This window comes from Dryobates pubescens, chromosome Z (assembly GCF_014839835.1).
Source record: "Dryobates pubescens isolate bDryPub1 chromosome Z, bDryPub1.pri, whole genome shotgun sequence".
NCBI lineage: Eukaryota > Metazoa > Chordata > Aves > Piciformes > Picidae > Dryobates > Dryobates pubescens.
In genome coordinates, this window is record NC_071657.1 from 1857986 (window position 1) to 1870598 (window position 12613).

The 12613-nt window shown below is 51.3% G+C and overlaps 1 protein-coding gene across 3 annotated transcripts in view; it reads right to left on the reverse strand.

Annotated features, from left to right (window-relative positions):
* The window catches only part of CTIF (cap binding complex dependent translation initiation factor), a 218403-nt gene that overhangs the window by 55339 nt on the left and 150451 nt on the right, over positions 1-12613 (reverse strand). For 2 of the 3 annotated variants that reach the window (XM_054179022.1, XM_054179024.1), the window contains exons 8-9: positions 8251-8692; positions 3199-3528 (exon numbers count right to left, since the gene is read on the reverse strand). In XM_054179022.1, the coding sequence (XP_054034997.1) occupies positions 3199-3528; positions 8251-8692 (772 nt within the window). The remainder of the gene's footprint in view (positions 1-3198; positions 3529-8250; positions 8693-12613) is intronic. The other variant, XM_054179023.1, reaches the window with a different exon arrangement.

Genomic DNA, 12613 nt, shown 5'->3' on the forward strand with positions numbered 1-12613 from the left:
TTGCTGAACCTGATGAGGTTCACATGTGCCCACAGAATGACAGAATCACCAAGGTTGGAAGAGACCTCAAAGGTCATCAAGTCCAACCTGTCACCACAGACCTCCTGACTAAACCATGGCACCAAGTGCCACATCCAACCCCCTCTTGAACACCTCCAGGGATGGGGACTCCACCACCTCCCTGGGCACACTTCTCAATCTTGTGAACTAATATTGATATATGAAGACATCAATACACTGTCCACAGTACTCCATCATCTCCACCTATTATCCAATACATCAATGCCATCAATCCCCTGGCTTAAGGTATCTGCAACAAGTCCTGCTTCATACGTAGGTCTGTCTCCAGCCAGGGCTGAATGCATGACCAAAGCTGCCAGTTCAGGGCTTGGCCAGAGGACTTTGTGATCACATTTGTTTCATCTGAGCCAGGAAAAGAAGGCCCTGCTTGGAGAAAGTCAAAATCCTTTACTATCAAAAAGGGAAGTGTTAAATTATTTAATTTCACACAGCATTTTGCTTTTGACCTGTGCTGACCTGCCACCTTTTGCCCCAGCAAGACACTTCCAAAAGATGTTCAGCTGGAGGCTGAGCCAATCCCTTTGGCACACATCTCCCTGCTCCAGTGGACGAACCCAGTCAGCCGCGCACCCAGCTCGGTCTTTGCATTTAATGTCTTCCGAGCTTTCTGCAACAGACATCATGTTGCCATCACACCCAGACTCGCTGCATGTTCCTGGGAAGCACTTTGGGGCCCTCTGGAGATAAATTATTGATCCCACACTCGTGCTATGAAGGGTCGAACGTGAAGCCAGTTGTCACTGCGCTGCGGAGCAGATCAGCCTCCGGGAGCTGCTGGCAGCGGTGGAAGTGGAATCACAGCATCGTTCTGGTTGGAAGGCATTGAGTCCAACCATCAACCCAGCACTGCCAAGGCCACCATGGTTGAGTAATCACATCCCTCAGCAAGACATCTAAACAGCTTTTAAATTCCCCCCAGGGATGGGGACTCCATCACTTTCCCAGGCAGAAGGTTCCAGGGCTTGACAACCCTTTGGGGAAAGGTTGTTCCTCAAGTCCAACCTAAGCCTGCCCTGGAGCAACTTGAGGCTTTTTCCTCTTGTCCTATCACTTGTTACTTAGGAGAAAAGACCAACCCTCACAGGACTCCAACCTCCTTTCACGGAGTTGTAGAGAGCCAGAGGGTCTCCCCTGAGCCTCCTCTTCTCCAGGCTAAGCAACCCCAGCTCCCTCAGCCGCTCTTCACAAGCCTTGTGCTCCAGATCCCTCACCAGCTCTGTTGCCCTTCTTCTGACCCACTCCAGTACCTCAATGGCCTTCTTGTAGTGAAGGGCCCTAAACTGAACACAACATCAAGGTAAAAAAAGCACCTCTTGATACACATGACAGGCAAATGTGCTGGCCAAGGGTGTACCAGGGGACAGCTGAGAAGGAGCAGGCACAAGGTGAGATGCTGGGTTAGAGATACACCCAGAGCAACAAGGGACACAAGACTGGACCTGCAACTTGGTAGAACCATCTTAGGTGACTTTAAGTATTGCTTTTTATTATACTTTGCTTCTTATCTCCCCACAGCCAACTTAGCCCAAACAAGGCACAGCCAGCAGGCACAGCTCTCAAGGAATGATGTCCAACAGGAGCAAAAAGGGTAAGATGATGACTCAAGAAATGGAGTGATGCTGAGGACCGTGTGTGTGCAGGAAAGAGAGACACGAAACAAGAGCTTTGTATGTGCCACAGATGATGTGTGTGTGAGGTAATCACAATCATTTGGGTTGGAAAAGGCTTTTAAGATCATCAAGTCTAACCCTTGACCCAGCACTGTCAAGTCCAGCGTGTTCCTCAGCACCACATCTACAGGGATTTGAAGTCTTCCCAGGGGTGGTGACTCAGCCACCTCCAACCACTCTGGAATGGCCAAATGCAAGCATATATTAAACTAAGGATGGAAATTCGTGCTTTCAGCTCCACATGTCCTGCAGAAAGATGGAGGTCCATGCAACACCCTCCCCAGAAAGCAATCTGGTGATAGCAAAACCCACACTCCCCCACAGTGGAACACAGACAGGTAAGGACGGTCCTGTTTCCCCCTCATGCACCATTATCACAGCCCAGCTGTCAGAGCCACTGCTTCTCTTCTCCACTCCACTGATGGCTTTTGGAGCAGAACAGTCAAACAATGCTGTGTACAACAGTACGTGAGCCACCCACAATAATTAGCAAATACACTAATTGTTTCATTTGGGGCTGCAACCAGAAGGCAGGACCAAGCCCTTCAGCCTCGTGATGCAACCAACAGCCTAACTCAGGGACCATGACTCGACTTGGATTCTCCAGTGCTGAAACAGTGCCACAAGACAGGTTGGACTTGACGATCTCTGAGGTCTTTTCCAACCTTACTGATTCTATGATTCTATGATTCTAAAGAGCAGCAAACACCCCTCCACTGTAAGATCCCCACACCCCTCCATTATAAGACCTTCACACTCCTCCACTCTAAGACCCTCACACTCCTCCACTCTAAGACCCTCACACCCCTCCACTGCAAGACCCTCACACTCCTTCACTCTAAGACCCTCACACCCCTCCACTACAAGACCCTCACACTCCTTCACTCTAAGACCCTCACACCCCTCCACTGCAAGACCCTCACACTCCTCCACTCTAAGACCCTCACAACCCTCCACTGCAAGACCCTCACACTCCTTCACTCTAAGACCCTCACACCCCTCCACTGCAAGACCCTCACACTCCTCCACTCTAAGACCCTCACACCCCTCCACTGCAAGACCCTCACACCCCTCCACTGCAAGACCCTCACACCCCTCCACTACAAGACCATCATGCTCCTCCAATCTAAGACCCTCACACCCCTCCACTCTAAGACCCTCACACCCCTCCACTGCAAGACCTTCACACTCCTCCACTCTAAGACCCTCACACCCCTCCACTGTAAGACCTTCACTCCTTCACTCTAAGACCCTCACACTCCTTCACTCTAAGACCCTCATACTCCTCCACTGTCAGACCCTCACACCCCTGCCCTGTAAGTCCCTCCAGTTCCACTCCTCCTCATGCCAGGGGGACGCTGCCACAAGCAGCCCACTTATTCCGCAGGTGGGTTCTGGCAGGAGACAACCACATCTCCAGCTACAGCTCCTCATTTTGCCTCATTACCTGCAACATGTTGAGGAGCAGACTCCGAAACTTGGTCCCTTCCACCATGAAGAGAGCCATTTTGTCACACAGCTTGGCAGCTGTGGAAGCAAAGCTGCGGTCCGTCACCGCTTTCTGGTAGATGGTCTTGACTATCTCCCCCAGCATCTCCTCAGAGTTAGTGGAGTTCTGAGCCTCCTCCATGAAGGTGGTGAGCTTGGAGTCCACATCACTGCTGTTGTTCCTCATGCTGTTGAGGATTTCAATTAATTTGTCCATTTTGTTCTTTTCAGGGTTGGTGGTTTCCACCGTGACTTCGTCCTGGTCCGTGAAAAGGGAAAGACAAGGCGTCTGTTACACAAGGAAAAAACAAGATATATCAGCCCTTGTCCTTCCACAGACAGGAAAAGGGGGAAGGGGATTGGAGAGACAGACAAACAGACAGAGAAAAAAAGCAAAGCATCTTTCAGAGGCACAACAGTCTCATCTCAGCATAGAAAACCACCAGCAAGCCAGCCCTGCCCCAGCGATATTCTCTTTCCCCATTTCCCACCACACTCAATCCCACCCCAGTGCCCCCCACCTCAGCTCTGGGAGAGGATGTTCCAGGATGGTGGTCAAGGTTTGACCACCTCTGACTGCCTTCAGCATCTGGGACAGGTTTCTGGGGGTTATCTGCAAACATGGTGATAATGGGCCTTTTTTTTCCTCTTTATTATCATTATTATCATTATTTTGGCCTGTGTTTGGAAACTGCAAAATGCTGACCCCAACATCTGCCTTCTCACAGGCACTTAGTGATCTAAGTGGAGATCAGAGATGTCACATGAACCCAGCACCAGAAAAACTCTCAGCACTTCCATCTCTTGGCTGCTGTGCTTTTCATTTGACGTCACTGCTGCATGATTTATTACTTCTATTTCAACAGCTAATTAGACATTGTCTCCTTTCTCCCAGTGTAAGGCATGCATCCTGCTTGCCCTGGCCTTCTCCTCCTCCAGCTCCAAGCTTCAAGCTGACTTTACACTACAAATCTGTAGCAATTGCTCAGACAACCCCAAGACTGACCAGAAGTTTGGACTTGTCCTAAACTTCAATCAGGAGGTCAGTTGTGTTGACAAGGTGCACCCCAGAGGGTGTGTTTAAGGGAGAGGCTGAGGGAGCTGGGGTTGCTTAGCCTGGAGAAGAGGAGGCTCAAGGGAGACCTTATTGCCCTCTACAACTACCTGAAGGGAGGTTGTAGCCAGGGGGGGCTTGGTCTCTTCTCCCAGGCAACCAGCACCAGAACAAGAGGACACAGTCTCAAGCTGTGCCAGGGGAGGTTTAGGCTGGAGGTGAGGAGAAAGTTCTTCCCAGAGAGAGCTGTTAGCTCAGAGAGGTGGTGGAGTCACCCTCCCTGGAGGTGTTCAAGAAGGGATTGGATGTGGCACTTGGTGCCATGGTTTAGTAGTCATGAGGTGTTGGGTGACAGGTTAGACTTGATGATCTCTGAGGTCTTTTCCAACCTTATTGATTCTATGATTCTATATAAAGGATAGGGTCCTGACCTTGGGGAGGAGTAACTCCCTGCACCAGGACAGGTTAAGGGGCTGACCTGCTGGAAGGCAGCTCTGCAGAGAAGGACCTGGAAGTCCTGGTGGACAACAAGTTCATGAAGGGCTAGCAATGTGCCTTTGTGGCTAAGAAGACAAATGGTCTCCTGGGTAGCATTTAAAAGAGTGTAACCAGCAGGTCGAGGGAGGATGTCCTTTCCTTCTGTTCTACCCTATTGAGGCCACATCTGGAGGTCTCTGTCTAATTCTGGGCTCCCCAGTTCAAGAGAGACAGGGAACTACTGGAGCTACTGGGGGGCAGCAGCTCTCTACATCTCTGTGAGGAGGAAAGCCTGAGAGCCCTGGGACTGTTGAGCCTGGAGAAGAGCAGCCCCAGAAGGGATCTGAGCAATGCTGATCCATTGCTAAAGGGCAGGGGTCAAGGGGATGGAGCCAGACTCTTTTCAGCAGAGACCAGCAACAGGACAAGGGGCAATGAGCACAAACTGGAACCCAGGGGTTTTCACATCAACATGGGGAAAAGTTTCTTTGTTGTGAGAGTGCTGGAGGCCTGGAGCAGGCTGCCCAGAGTTGTTGTGGAGTCTCCTTCCCTGGAAGACTTTCCAAACCTCCCTGGGCATTGTGCTCCTGGGCAAACTGCTGTGGGTGCCCCTCTTTCAGCAGGGGGGATTGGACTGGATGACCCTCAGGGGTCCCTCCCAACCCTCAGTGTGTTGGGATCCTGTGACAGCTTTGCAGGGAGGACATGAAAATGAAGACTCTGACAGTGTCTGCTGCACTTCCATTTGCTTTGAAGAACACAAAAATAACCAAGAAATTCTCTTCCTCCCCCTCATGCCACACACATAAATAGTAAATGCACATGCATTTGGAGGTTTGCATTTCCAGAGTGCACTCCCATGGAACTGTATATGTTGGGGTTATTTTTGCTGTGTCTTTTGGAACTCTCACTGGAGATACCCCCACGGATGCATTTCCCAGTCAGACAAAAGAATCTCAAGAGCAAGAATCTGGATTTCTCAAGGGGGAAGGGGGGGGGGTGGGGGGGGGGAAAGGGGGGGGGGGAAGGGCAAATGGAGAGATACAATCTCAAAATTCCTCAGAAATCTGAATATTGTTTTCAGAAAGGATTTCTCCTCCGTCACTTGCACGCGATAGCTCTGTTATTGTTGGGTTGTTGGGAGGAAGGGGGAAAGATAAGGGCCTCTCAATTCATTGCTGAGATAAATGGATATCAGCTTTTAAGTAACTGACTCCAACTGTTCAGCACTCAAAAAGTCAAAGCTCTGTCCTTGTGGAGACAAACTGCCTTTTTTTAGACCCCTTTGCCAAGAGGATGAGCTCTGCAGAGCACGAGGCAGCCAGCCGAGATCAGCTGCCGGGGAAGGAGCACTGACATTGCAGCTCATGTCTGCACCAGCCTCCCACAAGGGCCTGAGAGTGGGTAGGGGAAGAATTCCTCATCCTTCTTGGAGAACTGTATATGGTAGCACCTTGTTCATGGCTATGCCAGCCTTCCTCAAGGGTCTTAAGAGTGGGTAAGAGGACAATTCCCAGTTCTTCCTGGAGAACTCAAGCTGGTAGCACCTCGCTCTTGTCTACGCCAGCCTCCCTCAAGCATCTTAGAATGGCTACAAAGACAGGCTGAGAGATCTGAGGTTGTTCAGCCTGGAGAAGAGAAGGCTCTGGGGAGACCTTATAGCTGCAGTTCAATATCTGAAGGGGACCTAGGGGAAAGCTGGAGAGGGACTGTTCAGAAGTGCTAGTGGCGATAGAATGAGGGGCAGTGGTTTGAAACTGGAGCAGGGGACATGTAGGTTGGACATCAGAAGGAAGTTCTGCACAATGAAAGCTGTGAAATACTGGAACAGACTGCCCAGGGCTGTGGTTGAGGCCCCATCCCTGCAGCCATTCAATGTCAGACTTACTGGGGCCACGGGCAGCCTGATCTAGTTGGAGGTGTCCCTGCTGCCTGCAACGGGGTTGGACAAGACGCTGTTTGAGAGTCCCGTCCAACCCAGTGCAGTCTGTGAATTCCCAGCCCTTCTCAGAGCACTCAGGCTGGTAGCAGCCCCAACCAAGAAGCCAAGCTTAGCTTTGTGTCAGTAAGAGGCCTGCTGAAGAAGCACAAAGGCACTTAACTTCAAGAGAAGCATTGACACTGGGAGGTTGTGGTAGGTTTAGGCTGTGCCTAGAAATTTTCCCCCAGATCTTGAAGAGAGTGTTGGAATGTAAATAAATTACCATTGGGTGTGAAAGGGGAAAGAATGATAAGATCTAAATAATCCCACTGGTCTGGTAGCTAACATAAAGTTAGTTTTGCACACTAACTCTCTCACTTTGGGGTTTTTTCTCTCTAGCAGATTTCTGCTGGCTTGCTGACCTTCGCTGTGCTCCTCTGCTGTGGCTAAGACCAGGCTGGATGAGGCTCTGGCCAGCCTGATCTAGTGTGAGGTGTCCCTGCCCAAGGCAGGGGGGTTGGAACTAGATGATCCTTGTGGTCCCTTCCAACCCTGACTGATTCTGTGATTCTATACTAACAAGCTCTGCTCTTCTCTTTCCCTTCTCCCACGAACAGGAGGAAAGGGGGGGAGAGGGGAAAAGGGGGAAGCTGTTGGTAACCCCCTGGTTTTGTCCAAGGGGGGTTCTTGTGTTGCCTATAAATTGTAAATACATGCAAATAGTCTGTATTTTAATAGATTTATAGAATGGTTTGGGCTGGAAGGGACCTTAAAGATCATCCAGTTCCAACCCCCCTGCCATATGGGCAGGGACACCTCCCACCAGCCCAGGATGCTCAAGGCCTCGTTCAACCTGGCATTGAACACCTCCAGGAAGGGGGGAACCACAACCTCCCTGGGCAGCCTGTTCCTCACTGTATTTTGTAGGAAGGTTTTGCATCAATCACCCAGGCTGAAAACATTAAAGATAAATTATTCCAGGAGCTGATATCCCAACACAGCTCTACCAAGGTTTTGTACATACTCATCCTGTACATATTTTTGTACATATTCATTGCATGCCATATTTCTAGATTGCAGTTTTGCTTGTAAATACAGCTTCATCTGCTTCCAACTGAGCTGGTCTGGCAAATTTTATGCTGGGGGGTGGAATTTCAGCCCACCACAGAGGTGAAGATAGACTGTCTGCATCCACAGAAAGGTCCTTGAGCCCAGCTCACCCTTACTGACAGCCAACAGCCAGGCTCCTGGCAGAAGGGCAACTCAAGGTTTCCCTATGAAGCATTTCACAGAATCAACCAGGTTGGGAGAGACCTCCAAGATCATCAAGTCCAACCCATCACCCAACCCTATCTAATCAATTAAACCATGGCACTAAGTGCCTCATCCAGGCTTTTCTTAAACACCTCCAGGGATGCTGTCCCCACCGCCTCCCTCGGCAGCCCATCCCAATGGTCAATCTCTCTTCCTGTGAAGAACTTCTTTCTAAGATCAAGCCTAAGACCTAAGACCAAGCCTAAGATCCAAGACCAAGCCTAAGATCCAAGATCAAGCCTTACCTTTTCTTTTAGTCTCCTCCTCAGCCTGTCTTTGGAAGACTGAAGCAGATTGATCTTGGGCCTCTCCCCAACGCGCTCGTGAATGCCGTCCTTCCGCTTGGCCTCCGACTCCTGGCTGTACTGCTGAGGCTGCTTCTCCACAGCCTCTGGGCCTCGGTGTGCCTCCACAGGAGTGTGCACTGTGCAGGCAGAGGTGTCCTCAATTTTCAGGTTCTCAGTCTCTTTGGCGTTCCTATGCGTTTCTTTGTCGTTGGGGGAGTGCTTCTGGTTGTGGTGCCATCGCCGGTTCTGGCTGTAGCCGTGGTGGCCCGTCCTGCCCGAGGAGTGAGGGGCCTGGCCTCCTTGGTAGAGTTTCTGGTGGTCCCTGTTGTGTTTGGTGCCACCTTGCTGATGGTCTACGTGCTGCTGAGTCTTGTTCCCGCCAGGAAGTCTCTGCTGTCTCCTGGAAAGCCAAGAGACAGATGTTAGCTTCACCCTTTCCGGCGGGGGGTCCTGTTGGGCCAACACATCTGTCCCACCAAACAGCCTGGTCCTTGCTGGGTGGGCTCTCTGGGTCTCCTTACCATCAAAAGAACAGGAGGCAATTTCTTGGCACCTAACACAACCTAGTACCAACTCATCACAGTCTCACAGTATCACTAAGGTTGGAAGAGACCTCAAAGATCATCGAGTCCAACCTGTCACCATAGACCTCATGACTAGACCATGGCACCAAGTGCCACATCCAATCCCCTCTTGAACACCTCCAGGGACGGCGACTCCACCACCTCCCTGGGCAGCACATTCCAATGACAAATGACTCACTCAGTGAAGAACTTCCTCCTCACCTCGAGTCTAAACCTCCCCTGGCACAGCTTGAGACTGTGTCCTCTTGTTCTGGTGCTGGTTGCCTGGGAGAAGAGACCAACCCCCTCCTGGCCACAACCACCTTTCAGGTAGTTGGAGAGGGCAATGAGGTCACCCCTGAGCCTCCTCTTCTCCAGCTCCTTCTCCCCAGCTCCCTCAGCCTCTCCTCACAGGGCTGTGCTCAAGGCCTCTCCCCAGCCTCATTGCCCTTCTCTGGACACATTCAAGTGTCTCAATGTCCTTCCTAAACTGAAGGGCCCAGAACTGGACACAGGACTCAAGGTGTGGCCTAACCAGTGCAGAGTACAGGTGCATAATGACCTCCCTGCTCCTGCTGGCCACACTGTTCCTAATGCAGGCCAGGATGCCATTGGCCTTCTTGGCCACCTGGGCACACTGCTGGCTCATGTTTAGGTGGCTGTCAATCAGCACCCCCAGGTCCCTCTCTGTTTGGCAGCTCTCAGCCACTCTGACCCCAGCCTGTAGCTCTGCATGGGGTTGTTGTGGCCAAAGTGCAGCCCCTGGCACTTGGACTTGTTGAATGCCATCCTGTTGGCCTCTGCCCATTTGTCCAGTCGGTTGAGTTCCCTCTGCAGAGCCCTTCTGCCCTCTAACTGACCAACAACTGCTCCTACATCATGCCTCTACATCTGTTCCAGCAATGGGAATATTTCAGCTGGAGGTTGCTGTGAACACTTAGATAATGTGACTGTGGTTCCCAGGAACATCTCTCCTGGGCTTCTGTGTTTCCTGTGTTGCTTCCACACTAAACCAGGGGACACCTGGTTAGTGCCAGCTGAGCAGCAGGAAGTCAGGCAGGCAAGAAATAGGAAGAAATGTCTTCTTCTAAAGACCAGAGGAGCTCCTGATACACTTGGCCTACAGCACTGCTTGTTCCCCTTGCCTACGACCTCTGCTGTGCTGGTTTGCAGTGAACTCATTTAAAGTGTATCAGGAATTTTGAGATGGGGGGGGGAGGAAAAAAAAGCCAAAATGCAAATTACTGTGTCAATGAGGTGCTCACACTGAACAGTTTTGTTTGGCCTTGCTTTGTGCATGAACTTCATCATTGCTACACTGGGACAAGATGCATACTTGGATGAAGAAAGTGAGGAACATGCTTGGCTCTGGCAGCACAGGGAGCCAGGATGATTACCTCTGGATATGAGGCTAAGTGAACACAGCTCCAAATGGGAAACATGGATATTCAACAGCAACAAAACAGAGGAATTGTGGCCAGCAGGACCAGGGCAGTGACTGTCTCCTGTACTCAGCACTGGTGAGCTCACATCTCAAATACTGGGTTCAGTTTGGGGCCCCTCAGTGCAAGACCTTTGAGAGCATCAAGTCCAACCTCTCACCCAACACCATATAATCAACTAAACCACGGCACCAAGTGCCTCATCCAGTCTCCAGTGATGGTGACTCTGCCACCTCCCTGGGCAGCACATTCCAGTGGCCAATCTCTCCTTCTGGGAAGAACTTCTTCTTAACATCCAGCCTAAACCTCCCCTGGCACAGCTTGAGACTGTGTCCTCTTGTTCTGGTGCTGCTTGCCTGCGTGGACCAACCCCCACCTGGCTACAACCTCCCTTCAGGGAGTTGTAGACAGCAATGAGGTCTCCTCTGAGCCTCCTCTTCTGCAGGCTAAGCAACCCCAGCTCCCTCAATCTCTCCTCACAGGGCTGTGCTCGAGACCCCTCCCCAGCTTTGTTGCCCTTCTCTGGACACCTTCCAGCAGCTCAACCTCTTTCCTAACCTGAGGAGCCCAGAACTGGACACAGGACTCAAGGTGTGGCCTAACCAGTGCTAAGCACAGGGCACAATGACCTCCCTGCTCCTGCTGGCCACATTGTTCCTGATGCAGGCCAGGATGCCCTTGGCCTTCTTGGCCACCTGGGCACACTGCTGGCTCATGTTCAGCTTCTGTCAACCAGTACCCCAGGTCCCTTTCTGCCTGGCTGCTCTCCAGCCACTCTGACCCCAGCCTGTAGCACTGCATGGGGTTGTTGTGGCCAAAGTGTAGAACCCAGCACTTACTCTATTCTATTGCTGTAAGAAGGACATGGAGCTGCTGGAGTGTGTACAGACATGAGCAAGGAGGCTGGTGAAGGGTCTAGAGCAGAAGTCTTGTAAGGAGCAGCTGAGGGGCCTGGGATTGCCCAGCCTAGAGAAAAGGAGGCTGAGAGGAGACCTCCCTGAAAGGAGGTTGGAGCCAGGTGGGTGTCTTCTCACAAGAAAAAAGAGGTAGGACAAGAGCAAACAGGCTAGGTTGGACATTGGGTACAACTTCTTCCCCAAGAGGGCTGTCCAGCCATGGTAGAGGTTGCCCAGAGCAGTGGTGGAGTCCCCATCCTGGGAGAGATTTAAAACCACATTGATGTGATGCTGAGGGACATGGTTTAGTGGTAGACTTGGCAGTGCTGGGCTAACAGTTGGACTCAATGATCCTAAAGGGATTTTCCAACCAAAACAATTCTATGAGCTTATGATTCTGTGAACTGACTGCAAATAGTTTGGGAGGCTACAGTGGCTCAGAAGGGGAGAGCATGTGCTGGCCATAACCAGTAGCCAAGATGGCAGTGGTTGAGTGGAAGAAATGCCTTAGCAGCCTTGGACATCTCCATGCAGGCAGCAGCCATGGCTGTCTCACATGGAGAAGGCAGAGATGGAATGCCATCAAGGAGACAGTGAAGACATAGGCTGCCTTCACCCAGGACAGCACAGGCTTAGCCCTAAGCATGGCAGCATCCCCCTTTAACACTCAGCACTGTCTCTGAGAGAACATGAGATGCTTCAACATCCAGCTCCCTACAAGGCTGCTTGGAGGCTCACAGGGGCATCTCCCCAACACTGCCCATGGAAACAGGGAAACAACTGGGAGAGCTGTGATGACCACACCAGTCTGCATCTGTCCTGGTTTTGCAGCAGCTGTCACCCCCCTGCTCAGCCTCATCCCTTACCCCAAACCACAGCCTCTATTCAGACAAGATCAGCACTTGATTTTGTTTTCATCAGCAGCACCGCTCAGTTAAGGGCCTTGGGACAAAGGACAGAACCAGAATCATTCCTGTGTCACCTGCCCTAGGTGATCCTGCTCTGGCAGGGGGAGGTGGACTGGATGAGCTTTCAAGGTCCATTCCAACCCCTAATGTTCTGAGATTCTGTGAGAGGACCTCTAAGATCAAGTCCAACTTTCTACCCAACACCTGAACGACGACTTGAATGTCTCCCGAAGTGCCACATCTACTCTTTCCATGAACACCTCCAGGGACGGTGGCTGCACCACCTCCATGGGCAGCCTGTTCCAATCCCTCACCATTCTTTCAGTAAAAAAATTCTTCCTAATGTCCAACCTAAACCTCCCCTCTCCTGGCACACCTTGAGGCCATTACCTCTTGTCCTGCCATTGGATGCTTGGGAGAAGAACAAGAAGGATGAGACCATTTCAATGGTCAGCAGCTCAACAGCCTGCAACCCTGCCTGCCTAATATCCAACCTAAACCTCCCCTGGCAC